This window comes from Bos grunniens, chromosome 4, assembly GCF_055505025.1.
Source record: "Bos grunniens cultivar Pamir isolate PY7600 chromosome 4, Bosgru_T2T1.0, whole genome shotgun sequence".
Classification (NCBI taxonomy): Eukaryota; Metazoa; Chordata; class Mammalia; order Artiodactyla; family Bovidae; genus Bos; species Bos grunniens.
This window is the reverse complement of record NC_141168.1, coordinates 95013979-95038209: the sequence shown is the minus strand read 5'-3', so window position 1 is coordinate 95038209 and position 24231 is coordinate 95013979. Positions and strand designations below refer to the sequence as shown.

The following is a 24231-nucleotide window of genomic DNA, read 5'->3' as shown; positions in this document are numbered from 1 at the left end:
GGCTGGGACAGAGCGAGCAAGGGGCGGGTAGAGTGGTTAAAGTTGAGTCAGAGAGTTTGAAGGATTTGAGCTTTTACACCAAGGGAAATGGGGAGCCATTGGTGGCTTCAGGCCTGGTTTTCATTTAAAAGTTTGTCTGGCTCCTGAATCGAGAACAGATTATAGATGATAAATGTGGAAGCTGTGAGACCACATGTGAGGCTATTGCAGTAATTTAAGCAAAGATGACGGAGGTTTGGACCAATAAGACAGCAATGGAAGTAAGAGAGAGAGTCAGATTTTGAAGGCGGTGCCAATATAATTTCCTGATGGATGAGCTTGAGGTGAGAGAGAGGCCAGTCAAGCAACTGGCTGGCTGAATCTGCTATTAACAGGAATGGGGAGACTGCGGTTGGATGGGCTTTGGAAGGCAAGTAAGGGGTTCAGTATTGGATGTGATGCCAATTAGATACCCAGGTAGAGATATCAGATAGCAGGTAGACTAATAATGATGGAGTTCAGGGGAGAGGAATAGCTGGAGGTTTATATTCAGCAAGTCATCATTGTAGAGAGTAGTATTTAGCATTGCTTCTAGATGAAATCAACCAGTTAGGGAGGAGAGGTAAAGAAGGGTAGTGATTCATGAATTGAACCAAGGACTCTGTTATGGTAACAGTTTTGGGAGATGAGCAGCCAGCAAAGGAGCCTAAGAAGGAATGGTTGGTCAGGTAGGAAGAAAACCTTGTTGAGGCAGGTGTCTTAGAAGCCAAGTGCATGCTGTTTTAAAGAGGCAGAGTTGAGCATCTGTGTCAGATGCTGCTCAGACATGATTCTTAAGTTGATCAATGAAGAAGTCATTGAAAAAAGCAATTGCCCTTTTATTTTGTCTTTTTAGACTGTATGCCCCTCAACAATAAGGACCATGTCCCAATCACTTCTGCCTTCCTGAATGCACAGCACCACCTTGGCATATGGTTGGTATCTAGTATATTGAATGGAGGAGTCAGTACAGGGCTGTTTCGCCCAAAACTCTGCTTCTTGTCTCCCAGAACCATTCTGAAGAAGGAGGATATAAGTTGTGGTGGAAATTTGTTGGTGGCTGTGAGAGCTACTTTAAACTAGTTATCCTTGGAAGATGGCAAGTCAGGATCCCGTACTTTAGAATTCTTTATGTAATTTCTCCCCAGCAGATAACATATATGCTATCCGTTTTGTGCCCTGTAAGTATAAAGCAGTGTGCTCAGCACCAAGGAGAACATAGAGAAGAAAAACGTTACAAAAAGCACGTCAGCCTTCGTTGTGTCATTTGAGGAATGAAAATGAAACAAAGAATTGAGGTCTTGGCTTCAGCACTAAGTGTCTGGATATTGCAAAATACTTAACATTTAGCTAAGCGTTTTGCAATATGCAGACTTTTTATAGAATTTTCAAATCTGTGTCCAGATGTTTGGCATCAGAGAAATACATGCTCAGTCATCACAAAATTGTTCTTCAGTTGTCCACGTTAGGCAGAAGTTCAGAGGGAGAGTTCAGTGTCAAGTGTAATTCCTCATTCTGACTGTTGGAGCATGGAGAGGGAGGGTTCTGGGGCCTTAGTTTCCATGTATCTGTGGATGCCATGTTGCATTTTGGTGGTATAGTCCCTTTAAATCTTATTAGCACTTTAAGTTTCTTACCCTCCACTATCATCACAGCCTCTCTCTTGCTCTAGTGCTGACAGGACATTTTTGAATAATTTAACTACAGAGTTACATCCAGTTTTTTCAAAGGTCCTACATTGCTCCTTCATCCTCAGAGCAGTTCGCTTACCCTGATAGAATTTGGAAGCTCAAAAAGATGTAGGGGCTCTAGAAATGATTCAGGTCTCTCTTTGCATCTTGTTTCTACAATGTGGTGGATATTTGATGAAAGAATGAAACTCTTTTATAGATTGTATAGAGATAGAATAATCTGGAAGACCACTAAGCTGGATTTCTTCCTCTCAACTGTTGATTAGATTTGGCAATAAGCATCTCTAATGTATAATAAGTGAGATCATGAGCTCTTTAGGACCGCAGGATATTTTGAGTACCTCTTCTGTACCAGGCGCTTAGCCAGGTGCTAGGAGTATCAGGGCACCATGCGCTATGCCTGTGTGGCACTCAAAGTGGAGAGGACTCATTAGAAGAATGCAAAGTATGGCTGGAGGTGGGGAGTGGTTGCTAATGCATTACCTCTAGACATCCAGACCCTTCACACCCTTGTATTTGTCAGTCTGGGTGTGTGTGCTCAGTTGCTTCAGTCGTGTCTGACTCTTTGTGACCCCATGGACTGTAGCCTGCCAGGCTTCTTTGTCCATGGGATTCTCCAGGCAAGAATACTGGAGTGGGTTGCCATGTCTGACTCCAGGGGTTCTTCTCAACCCAGGAATTGAACCCCCGTCTCCTGTGTCTCCTGCATTGCAGGCAGATTCTCTATCTCTGAGCCCCTGAGGAAGCCCCCAGGTAGCTGGGATTTGGACTTTATTTTGAAATTAGAAACAAAAAATAGTTAGCATGAGAATGACCTGATCTTATTGGCTTTAAAGACCACCATATTAGGAGTAGAGTTCAGAGGCAGCTAACAGAAACCCAGCTGCTCTGCTTCATATAATAATTAAGCTTTATTGTCTTCACGGAGCAAGATCTCTAGGAGGAGGTAGTCTGGAGCCAGTGTACAGTGTGAGCATGTTATCAACATCCCAGTCTTCCTCTGTCATCCTGCTCTACCATCCTTGGTGTGTGGCTTTCTTCCTTGTCACCCAATTACATTTGCAGCTTTCGGTATAAGGTTTTGTTCCATGCTGGAAAAAGGATGATGCTGTAAAATGCTTTTCCTTATAAAGCTGTGTGTGTGAGAGAGAGAACAGTTCTATTGCGGTATTAATGGAATACAATAAGCTGCATGTATTTAAAGTACAAATGAGATAAAGTTGTGACACACACGTGACCTGTCAACCCTTCATCATATTCAAAACTTTGCACATAGCCCCTCAGATTTCTTTATCCTCCTTTGTGATCCCTCTTTTCTGTCACATAGCCTTTGGTCCCAGTTTATAGGCAACCACTGACCTGCTCAGCAGTAAAGTTGAGGCTGGAGTTCAGGCCTGGGGAGGGTGTGAGCAGGAGGATGATGGCCTAGGACATTTCTCTGGCTCACTGATTCCCTTCTTGTTTGGTCCCAAGAGGACCAGTTTCAGAGAGGTCTTTTAGGCTTAAAGGGAGTACTCTTTTTTTTTTTTTTAAAGCCTATTGACAAAGTGAAGGATTTAGAGTTAGTTTAGGTGGGGAAGGTGGTCATAGTAGGGAAGGTAGACAGTCATTGCAAGTTTGCAAGTATTAAAAAGTTATGATAAACACTTGCAAGATGAAGCTTGTATTAGGCTGAATTCTCTATAAGTTATAAATGAACTTAATGTGTTTCTGACTCTTGAGAGTCCCTTGGACTGCAAGGAGATCCAACCAGTCCATTCTAAAGGAGATCAGCCCTGGGTGTTCTTTGGAAGGAATGATGCTAAAGCTAAAACTCCAGTACTTTGGCCACCTCATGCAAAGAGTTGACCCATTGGAAAAGACTCTGATACTGGGAAGGATTGGGAGCAGGAGGAGAAGGGGACGACAGAGGATGAGATGGCTGGATGGCATCACTGACTCGATGGACGTGAGTCTGAGTGAACTCCGGGAGTTGGTGATGGACAGGGAGGCCTGACATGCTGCGATTCATGGGGTCGCAAAGAGTCGAACACGACTGAGCAACTGAACTGAACTGAACTGAAGATAGCACAAACTCCTAAAAGATATAATTGGGAGATTCAGTGATTATATCATCAAGTATGGCTGGATCAAGGGGCTCAAAAAAGGTCAGAACTCTTGCTCCTTCTGTCCACTTCTCAGCCCAGCTTGCCTCTGCATAGGTTCTTTTTAAGGCTGGAACTTTCCATGTATAAGACAAGCCATTGGCAGAATCAATTTTAATTGTCCTTATTTTGCTCTTTCAATATCCCTGTATCATCATATGGGACATACTAGTTAACCATGTGGGTTTATGGGCCCAATCCATGGACCAACTACTGTGAGCAGGAGGCTGAGTAACCATGACTACTACTAGAATTGGCTGGAGAGGGCCAGTGAGACGCCAGGATTAAGAGTTTCATAAGAAATATATGTGCTGGTTGTAAAAACCCCATATGTCCCCTACCGAGATCCTTTGTCCTCTGAGCAGAAATTTGCCTGAATCTTCTTAATTCTAGAATGTTCTAGCAACTTCTTCGTCATTTGAAAAGCTTACTCTAGAAGGAAATGGTAACCCACTGCAGTATTCTTGCCTGGAGAATCCCATCGACAGAGGAGCCTAGTGGGCCACGGTCCATAGTATTGCAAGGAGTCGGATGCGGCTGAGCGACTAACAGTTTCAGTTTCAGTGGTTTAATGCCTCAACACCTACTTAAACTAGATTATAAAGAACATTATGCATGACGTTTCTACTGGAGTGGCATTGTATGTTATCGATCCAAAAAAGTGCATAAATGCATGTTTATTAGTTTTAAGCAATTTTATTTGCTAGAATGATCTCAGAGATGAGAACTGTTTATCCTGGGTAGAATTTTTTGCTCCCCTACTCCAGGCAACGCACTGTGAACTTGTATATGAATGTCAGCATACGTGACAAATTCTCCAGGTGGGGTAAAAGAAAAATAATCACAAAATTAGTAAGCCGGGATTTGGTAGTTAACTAACAGCAAAGCTGTATGAGTGAGGACCTTACTATTGGTTTATAACTGTGCAACCAGGTCTGCTAGGGAGTAAGTTAAGGACATGCTAATCAAACCCATATTGATCTGGCTGTGAAGCCAGACCTACAATTCCTTATGCATTATAGTATTGTCTTTGCCATTGTATCTCAGAGTTAAAAATGACCTGTGTTGCTATGATGACCTAGGCACTGTATCATAATGCCTACTATGTCCAGTGGGCACTATGATATAGTCTTACCGGGATAAAAAAATGCACCAAACAGAAGTGTGCCTCAGTTCTGCCTCTGTCCCGGAGCCTGTCATTTTGCTACTCGGATTATTCAGCTGTAAAATGAACAGACTTGGTTAAGGTCACTGGCCAGATAACTTTGTGCCACTGACACCCTCCTTCGTCAAAATCTGTCCATGTGTGCGCTAGAAGTTTTGCCACGACCTCCTCTTTTAAGCATTTGCTTCAGAAAGCAATGCCAGTTGTAGACACTTTTATAATCTTGCCTTGGTATGGCCTTTCATTTTAGCCTTTGCACTCTCTTAAAAGCTTTTCTTGTGTATTCACTTTTCTTTGTTTTAAAGAGAAAACAGGAAAGGCTGACGCTTCCTGCTCATAAAAAAAATCATTATCAACAAGTTAACAGATCTGTAATTTGTTTTTATCAGCTTTCTGTCTCCCAAAGGAAGGAAACTATTTGTCATAGGTCTAAATTTACTTTCTATTACAATTGATCTCATAAGGAAACTGTTGCTGTTGTTAAACAAAAAATTCTTGCAGTTCCTTTGTCTACCAGGTTCTAGTGACAAATAGGCTTTTTAATTATACACTTAGAAGTAGTTTTATGGGAATCAATAATTTTTATATCACTCATTCGGTAGACTTTTACATAATCCCATTCTCTTCAAAATTACAAACCAACCATAACATGCAATTACTACTACTCAGAAATAAATTGCTTCTTTATTATCTTTAAAAGTTAAAGACACACTGGTAATCAAATCTAATTAGAAGCATATCATAACTTTTAGATGTTATTTCTAATTTAAACAATTAATTATGAGGACTTGAGGGATTTTTGCTATAATGTATTGGAAACTGCAGTCACACACACAAGAAAACATTTATGTTGTTCTCAATTTTTTAATTAAAAAAACACATACTTTGGGGATTTATCAGAAAATTGAGTCACTTAAATAAGTTTATGTTTGGACAGTTTTACCTTTGTAGTAATAAATCCCAGACTTGTTTTAGGTTGAATAGTTAAATCTAAGTGCTCTTCCATGTTACAAATGGGAGCGTATATTTGTGTGTGTGTGTGTGTGCATGTGTGTGCGTTTAGGATATGGGTACCTAAGGGAAATGATAGGTGGTATCAAGTTTCACATGTGCGTCTACCAAAGTGTGATAGACAAGTAAAGATTCAACAAGCGGCTGCCTGCTGCCTTGACTTCTGTACCACCTTCACTTGCAAGGCTTCCATTTTCCTAAATGGCAGCACTTTGTAGGGGAGGATGTGGACAGTACCTGGAGATGCGCAGATGGGAACTGATGTGAAATATTTGAGACAAATGAGACTACCTTGATATAAGTAGCTGTGTTTGGGGAATAGTGTGAATGAAGGCTGCATGAGGCAAATTGGACCAATTGACAGAAGAAAGCAAAGCAGAAGAATTTAGTTTTAGTGTCACAGTAAGAAGGGGGCCGGAGAAGGCAACGGCACCCACTCCAGTACTCTTGCCTGGAAAATCCCATGGACGGAGGAGCCTGGTGGGCTGCAGTCCATGGGGTCGCTAAGAGTCGGGCACGACTGAGCGACTTCACTTTCACTTTTCACTTTCATGCACTGGAGAAGGAAATGGCAACCCACTCCAGTGTTCTTGCCTGGAGAATCTCGGGGACAGAGGAGCCTGGTGGGCTGCCATCTGTGGGGTCACACAGAGTCGGACACGACTGAAGTGACTTAGCAGCAGTAGCAGCAGCAAGAAGGGGGCTGTTACATCTTCAAGCTACTTTTAATTAGGAAATGTTTCATATGCACAGAAAATAATATGGTATACTCTCCTGAGCCCAACAGACTGATTTTACAAACTTAGTATTTTGCTCTTTCTCTCTCCTTTTTAAAGTCTTCTTTGAATTTGTTGCAATATTGCTTCCACTTTATGTTTTGGGTTTTTGGCCATGAGGCATGTGTGAGCTGAGCTCCCTGACCACCAAGATTAAACCTGTACTCGCTGCCTTGGAAAATGAAGTCTTAACCACTGGAGCACCAAGGAATTCCCTCTCTCTTTTTAAAAGGCTAAAAGCTATAGTACAGTTAAAGGCCCACTGTCCATTCCCTTTCCCAGCCCTCACCAAAAGTACTTACTACCCTAAAATCTACATATGTCATTTCTACGCACGTTTATATAACTATATGACCATTTGATCTGTTAATCAACCACAAAGACTATATAGTGTTGTTTCTGTGTTTGAAAATTTTTATAAATGGTCTGTCTGTTTTATCTATATTCAATTTGTTCCATTTTTATGTTTGGCATTTCTAGATTTACTAGAAATAGATTAACACTTGTATTCTACTGTGTGATCACACTAGAGTTTGTGAAATCCTTAGTTATGGTGTTTGAGATTTTTTTAAATTTTTTACTATTTCAAACAAGGCTGCAGCAAAATCCTGACACATACATGTATGGCTGGGGACAGGGGCATTTTTCTTGGATATTAGCCTAAAAGCAGAATTGCTAGTTTAGTAAGAGACACATCAGTTCAGTTTAGTTACTCAGTCGTGTCCGACTCTTTCTGACCCCATGAATCACAGCACGCCATGCCTCCCTGTCCATCACCAACTCCCGGAGTTCACTCAGACTCACATCCATCGAGTCAGTGATGCCATCCAGCCATCTCAACCTCTGTTGTCCCCTTCTCCTCCTGCCCCCAATCCCTCCCAGCATCAGAGTCTTTTCCAATGAAACAACTCTTCGCATGAGGTGGCCAAAGTACTGGAGTTTCAGCTTTAGCATCATTCCTTCCAAAGAACACCCAGGGCTGATCTCCTTCAGAATGGACTGGTTGGATCTCCTTTGCAGTCCAAGGGACTCTCAAGAGTCTTCTCCAACACCACAGTTCAAAAGCATCAATTCTTCGGTGCTCAGCCTTCTTCACAGTCCAACTCTCACATCCATACATGACCACTGGAAAAACCATAGCCTTGACTAGACAGACCTTTGTTGGCAAAGTAACGTCTCTGCTTTTGAACATGCTATCTAGGTTGGTCATAACTTTCCTTCCAAGGAGTAAGTGTCTTTGAATTTCATGGCTGCAGTCACCATCTGCAGTGATTTTGGAGCCCAAAAAAATGAAGTCTGACACTGTTTCCACTGTTTCCCCATCTATTTGCCATGAAGTGATGGAACCGGATGCCATGATCTTCGTTTTCTGAATGTTGAGCTTTAAGCCAACTTTTTCACTCTCCTCTTTCACTTTCATCAAGAGGCTTTTTAGTTCCTCTTCATTTTCTGCCATAAGGGTGGTATCATCTGCATATCTGAGGTTATTGATATTTCTCTCGGCAATCTTGATTCCAGCTTGTGTTTCTTCCAGTCCAGCGTTTCTTTCTCATGATGTACTCTGCATATAAGTTAAGTAACCAGGGTGACAATATACAGCCTTGATGTACTCCTTTTCCTATTTGGAACCAGTCTGTTGTTCCATGCCACAGGACTGGAAAAGGTCAGTTTTCATTCCGATCTCAAAGAAAGGCAATGCCAAAGAATGCTCAAACTACCACACAATTGCACTCATCTCACATGCTAGTAAAGTAATGCTCAAAATTCTCCAAGCCAGGTTTCAGCAATACGTGAACTGTGAACTTCCTGATGTTCAAGCTGGTTTTAGAAAAGGCAGAGGAACCAGAGATCAAATTGCCAACATCCGCTGGATCATGGAAAAAGCAAGAGAGTTCCAGAAAAACATCTATTTCTGCTTTATTGACTATGCCAAAGCCTTTGACTGTGTGGATCAGAATAAACTGTGGAAAATTCTGAAAGAGATGAGAATACCAGACCACCTGATCTGCCTCTTGAGAAATCTGTATGCAGGTCAGGAAGCCACAGTTAGAACTGGACATGGAGCAACAGACTGGTTCCAAATAGGAAAAGGAGTATGTCAAGGCTGTGTAACCTTTTGAGGTACCACAAAGTTGTTCTGTAAAGTGACTGCAATAATTTACACTTCTTTTTTTTTTTTTTTCACTTCTGCTTGAATGTAAGTTCTAGGGTCTCTGCATTGTGATGTCATCAGGCTTAATTTTTACCAACCTAGTGAATGTGAGATCTGCTATGAAGTTCACTAGTGAGTACCTCATTGTTCTAATTTTTGTTTTCCTGATATATAATGAGATTTAACATCTTTCATTTGTTGATTGGCCTTTTGGATTCTTCTACACTGAACTGCCTCTTATTATCTTTGACCACTTTTCAATGTGTTTCTTGTTTTTTTTTAAATTGATTTGTAGGTGTTCTTTAATATATATGTGTGTGCTGGAAATATCCTCTAGTCCTAGGCATATCCTACATTTGTCTGGTGTTTTTTTATTATATAGAATTTACAATGTTAATGTGATTTCTAGTTTGGTAGGTAAGAACAAGGATTCATATCCTAGTTCTGTGTCTTCCTTGCTGTGTAACCTTGGGCTACTTTCTTAACATCTCTGTGCACAACTTTCCCCACTTGGAAAAGCGAGGCAGTAGTACTGCATACCTCTTAGTGTTGTTGTGAAGATTGTGTGTGTGTGTGTGTTAGTCACCCACTCATATCTGACTCTTGGCAACGCCATGGACTATGGCCCATCAGGCTCCTCTGTCCATGGGATTCTCCAGGCAAGAATACTGGAATGGGTTGCCATTCCCTTCTCCAGGAGATCTTCCAAACCCAGGGATTGAATTCAGGTCTCCTGCATTCCAGGCAGATTCTTTACCATCTGAGCCACCAGGGAAGCCCATTAGTTAGTAAATGTAAAACATTTTGAATACTTCTTGTATATAGTAAATGCATATTTGTATTATATGTGCTTTTGGGCAGTCTTGTTTAAGAATTGTCTTTAACCACAAAGGCAAAACATTATTCTGTACTTTCCCCCACAAAGTTTAAGTTTTGCTTTTTAGATTTGGGCTTTAAAGCTATGGTGTGAGGTAGGGATTCCTACTACTATTTTTCAAAATGGGAAAGTAATTGTGAAAAAGCTGTTAATTAACGACTATTTCCATATTGATTTAGAATTCCATATCTCTTCAAGTCTGCATTGTTGTTTGTTTAGTTACTTGATTTTGATTACCAAACTACTATAATAAATTCTGATATTTGTTTGGATTATTTTTAACTTCTTTAGTCCTTTTAGTTTTGTTTATATATTTAAATTTACTAATTAAAATAGATCCAAAAACTGTAGAGCCAGGCTCAGGTTTTGCAGAGCATGGTAAAAGCAATAACAAAGGTAAAATTTGGGACAGTTAAATGTAGCCATTGACAAAGGTTGGTTTGCCACTAGAAGCATTTCTTATGCACTGTGCTAGTGATACTGTAGCTGGGCTGAGAAAAAATGCAACAGCCACAGGCTTGGTCCTTAATCTTAAAAATGTTCCTAGCTCTTTGATGACATTTATTCTTCCATGTAACTTGATGGATCATGGTATAAATGATCTAAAACCTAGTGAGACTTTGACTAGAAATACATGAAATTTGTAGGCTAAATAGGAGGTGAATTGATGCCTTATTATAATGAGTGTTCCCAGCCGTGAACATACATCTCTTCATTTAATTTAGGTCTTTTTCATGTTCTTCATTTCACGGTTTTCTCCATGGACATCTTTTAATACTTCTGTTAGATTTGTTTATGTTGTTGTTGTTGTTCTTTAGTCACCAGATCATGTCTGACTCTTTGTGACCCCATGAATTGCAACACCCTCGGTTTCCGTGTTTGTTTGTATGCACCTTATATTTTGGGAACCTATTAAAAATTGCATTTAAAGAAATACATTAAAAGATTTGGAGGTGCATCAGCATGCTGTTGATTTTTGTGATGGTGATCCTAGTTCTAGCAGCTTTTCTGGTTCTTACTAATTTTAATAGTATTTACAGTCTTTTGGATTTCCTGTATAGATAGATATTCTCATTAATTTTAATAACCACAGCTGTGTTTATCCTTCATCTTTGTGCCATTTTCACTCTTTTTTTTTTCTGTTTAGCTCTGTTTTCTTTTTTTTTTCTTTTTAATTTTATTTTATTTTTAAACTTTACAATATTGTATTAGTTTTGCCAAACATCGAAATGAATCCTCCTAAGACCTCTACCCCAGTGCTTAATAGAAGTGGCGATGGCTGGCACCCTTGTCTCCTGAATTTTGAAAGAAATGTTTCTCAGGTTTTTCCATTGAGTATGATTTTTACTTTGCTTTCTTGATAGCTGTTCTTTTCAGTTAAGGAAATTTGGAGGAACTTACTCTTGTTCTTTTTCTTAAAAAACAATTTGTTGAAGGCATGTCAACAAATGAAGTTTTACTTATCCTTTGTATGGTATGTTTCACTTCTTTCTGCTTTCTTTAGATTGGCTCTGTCTGGCTCTTTTTTAAGTCTGCATTTTTAAATAGAGCTTTGCTTTTCCCATATTGTTTTTATTCCTTCTTTTATTTATTTATTTATGTAATTTAGCCATTATTTAAACATATGAATTTTAATCTCATTCAGTTGGTCCTATTACCCCAAGTTCTTTGGAGCTCTAATTCTTTGCCTTTTGCTGTGTTTGTTGCATCTCTCGTGATAGATTTTTTTTTCCTTACATGTTTTGTGAGTTTTAGATTGACAACAAAGTTTTCATTTATTTATTTTTTGGGGAATGGTGTGAGGGCTGAGATTCAAAAGTGTCCCTCCTGAGTCATTTTGAATTTGCTTTCTTGATTTTCCTCCTCTAAATGCCATCACTGCCTGTGATCTGCTTTCATGTGAATGGCTGGGCTTGAAGATTCCTGCCTTCCTAGAGAATGTACATTTAGCCTTGGAGTTTCTCTTTCTTGCAGATTTTGAAGAGGTTCAAAAATTTTTACTGTCTTCCTGAGGGTGGTGGTGTAATTTTTCTGTGACCTTTTATACTGAAAATACAGCGCTCTGGAGGTCTAGACAAACCTGGGTCTTGGTTCCACTTCTCATGTCTGCCTGGTTTAAAACCCAGGTCCTTCCCCTTCAGTGATGTTCTGATCTGAGAATTCCTTTCCACTTTCTCATGGCCCCATGGTGCCAGTTGTATGCTTGCTATTCTGCTTTTCAGTTCTCCTTTTCTTTCTGGCCTGTGGGAATTTCCCATAGTTTCTCAGCAGTCAGCTATATATTTAAATAAAATGTGACATCTCTTTTTGATATTTTAAATTATGTGTAGCAGGAAGGATTCAGTTATGTGGGTGACTCAGTTGCCCCTGTTCCCAGAACCCTCTGTGGAAGGCTGATACTCCTCTCCCCTGAAGATACACATCCTCATCCTTAGAAGCTGTGACTGTGTGACCTTGTATAACAAAAGAGGCTTTGAAGATGTGATTAAATTAAGCATATTGAGATGGAGTGATTATTCTAGATTACCTGGGGGAGCCCTATGTAATCACAAAGGTCTGTATAAGAGGGATATAGGTGGCTTATACTCAAAGAAGGTGATATACTTAGAGAAGCAAGTTGCAGTCTGAGAAATTTGAAGATACAGCACAGCTGGCTTTGAAGATGGAGGAAGAGAATATATAGGCCAGGAAGTTCAGGTGGCTTCTAGAATCCCTGTCTCTTCAGCTTCTCTGATGCTTGAACTCTCACCTTTGACCTTGTGTTGACCTTTGATGCTAATGTGTGTTTTTCTGTTTTGTTTCTTTCTTTGTTTTTTCTTTTTTCTCTCTTTTTCTTCTTTTGTGCTGCCACATTGGTTTTGCTAGAACGACAGCTGAAGAGGAAATATTTAAACTTGCATTTGAATATAGAATAATCTTTTTTTCTTAGAACTCCGTAAGATAGCTACTTGATCTTGTGACTTCCATTCTTTGTCTTCCGAGCAAACCTACTAGCACATACCGTGCGGTGTTTTTATTTCTGTGAACACACAGCCCATTCATTTCTAGGCTTTGTTTCTCTGTGTGCTTAGTTTTAAAGACAATTTTGAAGCAACAGTGAAATAAAAGATGTCACTGAAAAAAAATCTGAAAAAGGCAAAGAAACAGGTTCTTCCCTAGAGATTTCAGAAGGCATGAAGTGTTACTGACACCAGTATTTTAGCTTAGTAAGACCCATGTTGGACTTCTGACCTCTAGAATTATAAGAGTGTGCTTTTGTGGTGTTTTAAGCCACTAAGCTTGTGCTAATTTGTTAAAGCAATAATAGGAAACTGATATACCCTCTCAAATGTTTTTGAAGGAGAGGTGCCTAGTGTCAGTGATGAAGATAGACTAAAACTATATTAAAGATACAGCAGAGTGAACTTGGTGAGGATTATTCTTGACAGAGAGGTTCATAGAAGGCTTCTGAGGTGGTGCAGTGGTAAAGAATCCACCTGCCAATGCAGGAGACGTAGGAGACACAGGTTCGATCCCTGGGTTAGAAAGATACCCTGGAGAAGGGAATGGTTACCCACTCCAGTATTCTTGCCTGGAGAAAGCCATAGACAGAGGAGCTTGACGGGCTACAGTCCATAGGGTTGCAAAGAGTCAGACATGACTGAGCACACATCTAGAGGAAAAAAACCAGAGCAGAGATGCTTGTGAATGTTCTAGATAATACATTCAGTAACCACATAATGCCTAGTCTGGGAGTTAGAACTTCTTATGGAAGTGATAAAGTGCTCTACCCACCCCACCCCCACCCCCTTTTAGTTGCAGGTTTTATTTTCCAAAGGGCAAAAGATTCTCATTGTTAATGAGCTTGTAAGTTGGCTAGCTGAGAGAGCAGAGAACAGTTTTCTCCTATTGCTAAAATGCTGGTGTTTTAAATAAAGGATTTGGTTTGTTGGGAGGGTCCTGACAGGAATAGCTAAATACTTCACTCCAGCTCTATGGTGGGGATTATGTTAGTGATAAAATATCAGGCAGATTTCTTTAACAGATGTTCCTGACTTATTGTTTCCAAATGTGTGAATTGTTTTGTGTGTGCTGTGTGGGTTGCTGTGACAAACGACCACAAACATGGTGGCTTAAAAACAAAAGATTTATTCTAACAGTTCGAGAGGCCAGATATTTAAAGTCAACAGGATTGCACGCCCTCTGAAGCCCCAGGGGAGAATCCATTACTTGCCTTCTTGCCTCTTCTATTTTCTGGTGGAGGCCAGCATTCCTTGGCTTGTGGGCTCATCACCCTTTGCCTCTTTGTATTGCTGTCTCCTTTCTGTGTCTCTGTAATCTCCCTCTGCAACTCTTTTTTTTTGGGGGGGGGGGGCGTTATTTTTTAATTGGAGGAATATTGCTTTGCAGTGCTGTGCTGGTTTCTGCCATACAACAGTGTGAATCAGCCATAATTATACATATATGCCTCTCTCTTACAAAGATGCTTGTTATGACGTTTAGACACCACCTGATAATCCAAGATAAGGTTCTCCTTTTTAGACCCTTAACTTAGTGACATCTTTTGCCATACAATATAATATTCATTCTTTTGCTTCATATGGTAGTATTCAGTTGGGGTCATTTTTTTTGGCCTACTATCTGCTGCCTTACTCTTTCTTTGCAATCTTTGGCTTATTCTATCTATCTGGATTTTTTTGTTGTTTGTTGATTATTCTATATTCTGGCCCACCTTGTAAACTATCTCTGACATAGCAATGGTCTGTACCACTGTGATTTTTTTCATTCTCTCCTATGTTGAATTCTAGAATGAAAGTCAGGAAACTGCAGCCCGTGAGTCACATCCATTACAGTGCTTGTAATTGTGCAATCTGCCAAATAAGAATGATTGTACATTTTTATTTTATTAAAACAATTTTTTTCTTCTTTCTTTTTATTTTTTAAATTATGAAAGTATGATAACACATTTACAGGAGACTTGGAAAATACAGAACAATGTAACATATAGTTCCATTATATATTACAGTTTAAGTAGATAAATTAAGATTGTTTTAGTTGGAGTTTCAATATCAAACTCTCAAAAACTAAGAGTGAATAGACAGAAACATAGAAGGATATAGTAGACTTGAAAAGCTCTATGACCCAATTCAACATAATTAAGATTTTTCACACAACAGCAGGATACAGATTCTATTTTAAGTTCCCATAGACTATAAGCCAAGAGACACTGGAACATATCCAGGGCCATAAAACAAGGTGCAAAGACTTCATGGCCTAAAGGTTTTGAACTCATACAGAGTCTATTCTCTTATCACTGTGTAATTATGTTAGAAATCAATATCAAAAGATGTTTGAAAATAACCCACATATTTTCAAGTGCTATGTGACATTTACCAAGAGACATCTTTGACTTAGACCTTGAAAGCCTCAATAAAGTTAAGTTTTTACATTTTTAAATGGTTGAGAAAAATCAAGAGAAGAATATTTTGTTCCACATGAAAATAATATGAATTTAAGTCTCAGTATCTGTAAATGAAGTGTCATTGGAACATAACCCTGCTGTTTCATTTATGTATTATCAGTTGCTGCTTTTGTGTTATGATTGAATAATTATGGCAGAGCCTGTGTGTTCCATAAAGCCAGATGGCAATTCTCTGGCTCTTTACAGGGTAAGCTTGCCAACCTTTGTTTTTGTAGGGGCATCTTGTCTCTGGCTTCCGGTATATAGTGGGCACCAAGCATTTGTTGATGAATATTTAACTTGTGGCAAGAATTTCATTAATATCATTAAGGATTTGGGATGATTCCCAAAAGGATTCTTCAAAACTATGGATTAGAAGAATTTTATGTATCATATTATTCATGATTCCGATCTTTTTGGCCCTAAAACTCGAAGAAATACAGAGTAAATGTCCTGCCCCTGAATTTAATTGAATAAACAGGCATCACACACAGGACTTGAAGCTGGCGAGTGCTGGTTAATTTTACAGAAAACTTGGCTGTGCTGTGATTGCAAGGTGTTTTTTTCAGACATCCGTCTAGATGTTGCTCTGAAGGTATTTTTTAGAGGTGATTAACATTTACACTCAGTTGACTTTCAGTAATTGTGGGCCTCATGTATGATATGAAATATGAAAGCATTAAGAACAAGAACTGGGTTTCCTAAAGGAGAAGGGATTTTGTCTCAAAATGGCATCATAGAAATCCTGCCAGAATTTCCAACCTGTCATCCTGCTCTGCACATTGCGGACTTTCTAGCCCCTACAGTTACATAAGCCCGTTCCTTGTAATAAATCTCCTCTGTTTCTCTCTCGATATGTATCTTCTTGGTTCTGTTTCTCTGGAGAACCCCGACCGATGCAGCAGGTCAGTCTGATGTGTTGAGCATGTGGACCATCTTCAGTGTTTCTTCCCACCATGCGATGTGGATGCTAAGCGTCGCCCTCTCCCCTCATGGAGGCGAGGCCCCTCCAGCAGCATCGCCCTCTCCTTCCTTGACACCTCCTCCAGGCTTCTGCCTTTCACACCTCGTGAAAGGAAATGTGTTATATTTGGATACAACAAAGTCAGAAATAAGCTCACTTGTGATGGGGCCGAGGACTTTTTGTCCATCCAAGAGAGTCTGAAGTTTGAGAAGGCTGCGAATGAGGTGATAAGAGAGTCAGATGCAGATGGATCTGCTGAGAAGCAGCAGTTGAGAAAATGAGTGTTTGTGAGAAGTTTTTCCTCTTTTTCTCCTTCTGAAAACAAAGCTTCCTGTGTGTACATGATGGAGACCACCAGGTCCATGTAACTCCGTAACTCAGTCCTGTCGTACTACAGATGGTTGCTTTTGTTCCCAAGTTTTGCTGCTTTATCATAAGTGGATAAAAATACAAACAGCTGCTGTTATTTAGCCATTTTACTCATATGTCTACACATGTTAAGAATTTTTATGTACCAAGACATTTAAAATGTGTGTCTGATAAACGACTACATGTATAAAAAATTATACGTTTCAGTAAAGAATCATTTGAATGAGTATTGACTTATTTTGTATTTCAAGACAAAGTTTATTAGGCCTCAAAGTGGTGCTAGAAAGTTTATTTTACACACTTCTATTTCTCCCAGCAAGGTATTAAAAACTGTCAAGTTGCTCCAGGAAATGGTTAGCACTTGAGTGACTTGAAGATCCTCTCTCTTTCCTGCTCCACCCCCATCCCCACCCTTCCCACATACCTACTGAAGCTGTGTCTTCTATCAATTGATTATAATCTTAATATGACATGCTATTTAAGTGTTATTTTAAAGAAGTAGCTGTAACTTTGAATGGTAATGACCCGATTGAGGCATGTGTTTACCTCTTACACTTGACTTTGTTTTATAATACAAATTAAGTGGTTGGGATGTCAAATAATTTCTTCTTACTCAGAATGCCATGTTTAAGTAATGTAGCTAAAATCTCTTAACACTCTTTTCGTCCTAAAAGTTTTAGAAGTTTCTTTCTATATTTGAATGCTAATGATAGCTAAAGCAGTTCATTTCAGCGACAGTTCTGCAAGATATTTTTGACTGTTCCAAGGGTCAAGTTCTGTGATAGGTGTGGGCAATACAGAGAGGTGAAAAGATGGGGTCTCTAAGTTGTTCACAGACCCCTATGAGAGACAAGCTTGGAATCAGAGTGTTACTGTGATGAAGAGAGTAGAACCACATTGGAAGAACAGAGATTGCTCAGAGAATTGAGAAATGAATTTGGTTTGTTGGGGACTTAGGAAGACACCCCAGAGAAGTTCACTTGTTCTGGGCTTTGAAGGAAAGACATGTGATTTCCACATGAGGAAACAAGTGTGTCAGACGCAGATATATTGGTGTCTAGCAGTTTTAAATATGCTATTAGTTCAAAAGCTTAAGTAGAAATCATTTAGGTTTAGTAAACCAGATGGCCTCTGAGGCTCCACACTATATAGATGATTGTTTTTTAAAAGCATGTCTGAAGATTAATACTTGTTAAAACAGCACTATAATGAGATCACATGTGTATTCCAGTATCGAGTGTTAGCAGTCATTCGTAAGATACTAAGCAGATGCCTGAAGGATGTCCTTGATGTTAATATATAAGTTGGCACTTCTCCTCTTTCTTTTTCCTGCCCCTTCCTCTCCCTCCTCACTGCCCTTTGTGGTGATTTTTGCAGTTGGTTAGCCTGCTTCTGATTGGAATTGCTGCATGGGGCATCGGCTTCGGGTTGATTTCCAGTCTCCGTGTGGTCGGCGTGGTCATCGCAGTTGGCATCTTCTTGTTCCTGATCGCGTTAGTGGGGCTGATTGGAGCTGTGAAACACCATCAGGTGTTGCTTTTTTTTGTATCCTTTTTTACAACTGGGAGTTTTACCCCCACTGGGTTTGTTCTTACCTTGTCGATTACTCTTTTTGTAACCCTAACTTAAAATTACCATCAGGAGACGAATTGTCAGACAGCGGCTCCTGGCCAGCATTATGTGTATTTGCTCAACCAATATTAGGAACGTTTCTTAGTTAAGTTACTGTATGTTTACATATGCTCTCTTCTTTTCACATCGTGAAGAATGTATCCTGCAAGTTCAGTATCGTCCTACGTGTATGTTGCAAATTCAGCATTACATTTAACTGATTCAGGGGCCTCTAGATCCTTTCCAAGTCTTTAATATTAGGTTGAGAATTTCTCAGTGATTTTTTTAAGACTCGATATTCAGAAAGCTTGCATACATTTATCTATACTTACTTCCTGCTTTTTCTATGTAACAATTTTTATTTTAATCTAAATGAAATTACAATGGATCAGCTATTATTTATTTTTAATGTTATTGAAGTATAGTTGATTTAAATGTTGTGTTTAATTTCTGCTGTACAGCAAAGTGACTCACTTATACACATATCATACGTATTTTTTTTCACATTCTTTTCCATTATGGCTTATCACAAGATATCGAATATAACTCCCTGTACTATACAATAGGACCTTGTTGTTTATTCATTCTTATGTAGGTAACAGCTTGCATCTGCTAATCCCAAACTCCAAAGCCATCCCTTTGTACTCCCCTTCCCCTTGGCAGCACAAGTCTGTTCTCTATGACAGAAAGCATTTAAGTAATTATTGAAGTTAGTCTTTTTCTAGGTAATTATACCTGCAGTGTTTTATCAAAATAAAAATTACATGTTTTCTTTTTGAAGTTTCTCCAAGTGCCCTTATTCTGTGTTCTAGGTGGCTTCCTTTTGGTGCATGTGAAGTTGTCAGTACCTCTGTTTGATGTTATTCTAAATATTTCCAGAAATATACTTAACTTTGATTCTCAGTACATGATTATTCTCTTGCTTGTATTCATTGTCCAGTTTTCAGTATCATGTGCTTGTTTAGCCCTGAACCAGGAGCAACAGGTAAGCAAGGTTTTTTTTTTTTTTTTTCTTTCTGCTTTATTATACCACATAGTATGGGAAAAAGAGGGAGGCGGGAGGAATGATTGGAATATAAAGTAATTTCTTCTTATTCAGAATGCCATTTCCCTCTATATAGCCAAAGTCTCTTGTGCCTGATTGCTTTCTTGGGGCTGATTTGAGCCCTACAACATAAGATGTTGCTATTTTTTGCATCTTTGGAGTAGAATTTTGCCCTCGCAGGGTCAAAAAGTACTCTTGCTAATGGGTGTTCACCCAGTCTTCCCCTGCCAATATGCAATGAAACATGCACTCCAGAATGTTTGCAGTTTCATTCTGGCAATTATTCTTTTTAAGGTTTAATTTGTTTGAAGAATATGGGTCTCAGTTTTGGGGCAATGGAAAATTTGTCTTGCTACATTCTGGGAACTAAGCACTTTGAACCAAGTGCTTCTTTGAAACTGCATGTGAACATCAATTTTTATTCTTGAGATAGAAATGGTGCCTTCTTTTTGTTGCAGATTGAGGTATAACCCTTTGAAAAGTTTTGATGGTCTTATAAAGAGTATTTGTTTTAGGTACACACAGTATTAAGAGTTGCAGGCCCCAGCTTTATACACTTTATGCAGGGGTAACACATTTTATTTATTTATTGATGGCCACACTGTGTGGCATGTGGGATCTTCCCCAGCCAGGGATTAAACATGTACCCCTTGCAGTGGAAGCACAGAGTCTTAACCACTGGTCCGCCAGGGAAGTCCCATATTTTGATGTATATGTTAAATGCATTTTTCTAGGCTCAGCTCCTGGAAGTTGGTTGGAACAATACAGCAAGTGCTCGGGATGACATCCAGAGAAATTTAAACTGCTGTGGGTTCCGAAGTTTTAACCCGAATGATACCTGTCTGGCAGTAAGTACAAAGTATAAAATATTTTTGGAGACATATTGCATACAGATGGGCTTCCCTGGTAGCTCACCTGGTAAAGAATCTGTCTGCAATGCAAGAGACCCCGGTTCGATTCCTAGGTCAGGAAGATCCCCTGAAGAAGGGATAGACTACCCACTCCAATATTCTTGGGCTTCCCTGATGGCTCAGCTGGTGAAGAATCTGCCTGCAATGTGGGAGACCTGGGTTCGATCCCTGGGTTGGGAGGATCCCCTGGAGAAGGGAACCATTACTCACTCCAATATTCTGGCCTGGAGAATTCCATAGACTATCCATGGGGTCTCAAAGAGTCGGACATTACTGAGCGACTTTCACACTAGCACATACAGATAAATAATGGTTAATGTGGAAGACATGGACTTCTGATGCTGAATTGTACTTAAAAAAACTTTTTTAATATACCAGTGTTCCATTCTATGTACACTATTGTATCGATTGTCTGTTCTCAAGTATCCATTCCTGAGGGTCCTGAATATCCCAGGGCCCAGACAGACACCAAAGATGATTTGGGTTCTTTGCCTCTAATTCCTTCCCATTCAGCTCCTCCCAGAACAAGCTGTGAAAGGGAAGTAATAGTAGGTTAGCGAGTAAATATCTTCATTTGGAAGCCTATCGGGGTGGGAAGAAGAGAGTGGTCTGTATTAAATTGGGCTTGTCAACCAGCTATACATCCCCAGGGTGGAGGACACCTATAACCATCCTCTTTCCTCTCTCCCTTCCTCCCCATCACAGCTTCATGCCCTTTCTGTCTAAAGCTAAGCTAGCAATGGACCAATTAGAGCCATCCTGTTGATCATGCCTTACTCCTGACCTTGCAGGTCCAACCCAGTCCCTTATGGGGATAGACTTGGAGCTTGGCTCTCCTGGTAGTTCAGATGTGTTTATGTTTTGGGGAAACTTCTGTTACTTCCTTGCTGAGCCCTGAGCTGGATATCCCCTCATTGAGGCCTCCTTTGTGGGATTCTTAGTTTTCTACTGCTGTGTATTACATTATCACAATTTTAGTGGTTAAAACAACATCCATTTATTACTTTACTTTTCCTAAGTCAGGAGTCTGGGCTTGGCTTGACTGGGTCCTGTGCTCAGGATCTCACCGGAATGAAGTGTCAGCCAGGGCTACAGTCTCATCTGAGGTTTGGGGTCTCCTACGAAGCTATCGTGGGTCAAATTCAGCTTCTAATGGTTGTAGGACTGAAGTTCCATTTTCTTGCTGGTGTCTCCCAGCTCCTGGAAGCTGTGGTCAGGTCTTAACTATACAGCCATCTCACAACACAGCTTCATTTTATGAAGACAGTGACTTATGTAATGCCACATAAACATGGGAGAGAGGACCCATCCAGCCTCCAAGGGGTGATTATTCAGGGATGGGGATCTTGGGAGCCAGCTTAGGATTTTGGACACTGCTAAAGAAGAGTGGTCCCCAGTTGGATATGATATTCCAGATACTAATTTTTATGTGGGTGTTTTTTTTTTTTTTAAACTTGCTCATTATAAATGTACTTTTCAATACAAGTTCTTTTTTTTTTTTTTTTTAATTGATACAGAGCTGTGTGAAAAGCAGCCACCCATGCTCACCCTGTGCTCCGATAATAGGAAGATATGCGGGAGAGGTTTTGAGATTTGTCGGTGGCATTGGCCTCTTCTTCAGTTTTACAGAGGTATGCGCACTTAACTCAGTATCTTCACACCTTTGTCACAGGGACAAACAGGGGTTCTGTTTTCTAGGGCACGAGGGCATGGCATTTTGCCTTAGCATGGCATTGAACTTTTGGAACGTATTGATGGATGTTTTCCCTGAGAACTAATATTGCAATAGGAGGACCCCTGGCTTGAAATCAGAATTTAGAGCTTCCTTTGTAAGGAAATGCTTGATCATTAAATTATGTAAAATAAAATAAACAGATGAAATGAAGAGACTAGACTGAGTCAGCTCTAGGGTCTCTTCTATTTCTAGAGTTGTATGATACATTATAATTTTAAATATAATTTCGGCATAGGTAGCACCTTCACATTGTTTAATATATCTGTTAATGTGTAGTATATACACATGCATTTACATAAAAGTTTACTTTGGAAAATTACCTTCCAACTCCATCCCTCACTCCCCTTTGTTCCTAGCCTTCTAAAATCTGTAAGTAACCACTGTTATTAATTTCTTATCTATATAATATTTATATTATGTTAGTATATTATTATATTGACATACGTTTAAGCAAAACCACATACATATTATTTTGGTAATTTTTGAGGAATGCAGAATTCCTCATTATCTTTGTTGAATGCTTGATAACCGTGGACATTTTTGATGCATCTGAACTGTCAATATGTATTAAAATTAAATTTTTTCTTTAATTCATAAATTCTGCCTGTAGTGCTTTATTTCATGGAGATGTTAATATAACTCTCTAAAATGGATACACAAAAATGTTTATTGTTTCTAACAGTGGACCTTTGGGCCAGCTTGTGTTTTCCAATAAGGAGCTGGTTAAATTTGAGTTTACTAGACAAGAGCCAATAGTTAAAAAATGCACTGTGTGGTTAGAAACCCACTTACCCTGCTTACTAACTATTTGACCTTGGGCAAGTTACTTTCTCTTTCTGTGCTTCTGTTTCTTCATCTTTTCAAACAGGCATAATAACGGAAAGCCTCTATTTCATAGAGTTGTTGTGATACTTAAAGGAGCTAGTATATATATTAATAAAGCTTGCAATATTTAGAATAATGCCTGATATATGGCAGGTGCTGTGTGTTTAGCTACTGGTTTGTAGACATGAGTAAATTATACATGTTATGCCCGCTTAAAAAAAGATGCTGGGACCCCTATGACTGTTGTGTTAATTGCTCATGTAACTCCCCTATTTTAGACATATAATAGAGTGGCATGTGTAGTCATGCTATTAGGTGAGATTGTGCACATAACTATAGAAACATATGATAGGCTATTGTAGGAATAAGCATTTATCTTTAAAAGAAAATCAGAAAAATATTAAATGTTTTGTATGTTTGAAGTTCACTCTGTCATTTAATTTCTTGGATATTCAATTTCCCCTTCAGTATGTCCCTATAATAAGTAATTCCATGGTTAACTTCCTTGTATGTAATTTTTTATCTATATTCTCTAGCTTTTTTCTTTGAGTACACCTCCAAAAGTAAACTATGACACATTCAGTATGTGGGTATTTTAAAAGAGTTTGATAAATATTGCCAAATGGCCATTTGGGGGAGATTCTACCAACTTTTGATTCAAGCACTAATTCTTGATATTTTTATCTTAAAAGATGCTTGCCAGTTTAATAGGTATAAATAGTATTACAGTTCTGTTTGCTCTTTTGGAAATGTGACTAGTGAATCTGAAAATAAGTTCATGTGTTTTGGGACCACTGGCATTTCTTCTTTTGTCAGTTCCCCACCTAAATTCTGTCTTGGTCAAGGCCCTTTGGATCCCCTGTGACCCAGTCTATGCCAAAAAGGGGAAATTTTTTTAAAAGATGAGGAGAGTGGGCCACAGGGCCCAGAAAGTGTCTAGAAAGGAGCGCCCAGGGCTGGGGGCTCAGCAGCCACACAGAAGGTGGTGGTTCTGCTTTTCTTTCCTCCCTTCCCTCCCATCCCCTCTTCCTCTTGTCTGTCACTCTGCTTGGCTTCTTGTTCTGCTTGCCGTTTCTTGGGCATTGACTTCACTTTTTTATGACTGTTAAATAAAATTTATAGATGTTACTTTTATGTAGTTAGGTTTATTGCTTTTACCTCTATGGTTTACCCAGTCGACTTGTATGTTTAGAAAGGCCTTTCTCATTTTGATTATATATGTTAAAAATGATTAAAGTAGATACTATGGGTGATATGAACAAGCTTCAGCACTTCGTGGAAAGTCTCCTTTTGAAGAACTGCAGAATCAGGCAGAAGGCAAGGGGCTTTTATAGGATAAGGAATAAGGAAGAGATTAATAAAAAATGTCTGGTTAGCTGGGGTCACAGAGTCAGTCTTGTTTGGGAGGGGAAGGTCTAGAGCTCACTTGGCCTTTGGGGACTGGCTGGCCGAATATACTGCACTTCTGGTGAAGCGGAGCATTTACAGAGACACAGA

At 39.4% G+C, this 24231-nt stretch overlaps 1 protein-coding gene across 2 annotated transcripts in view; it reads left to right on the top strand.

The window, feature by feature from the left end:
* TSPAN13 (tetraspanin 13) overlaps window positions 1-24231 on the top strand; it is a 37329-nt gene that overhangs the window by 7473 nt on the left and 5625 nt on the right. Inside the window, exons 1-5 of one of the 2 annotated variants that reach the window (XM_086397541.1) lie at window positions 8874-9089; window positions 17985-18152; window positions 19123-19203; window positions 19998-20111; window positions 21692-21805. In XM_086397541.1, the coding sequence (XP_086253667.1) occupies window positions 19126-19203; window positions 19998-20111; window positions 21692-21805 (306 nt within the window). In that variant the 5' untranslated portion in view covers window positions 8874-9089; window positions 17985-18152; window positions 19123-19125. Of the gene's footprint in view, window positions 1-8873; window positions 9090-17984; window positions 18153-19122; window positions 19204-19997; window positions 20112-21691; window positions 21806-24231 lie in introns of those variants that run through there. The other variant, XM_086397540.1, reaches the window with a different exon arrangement.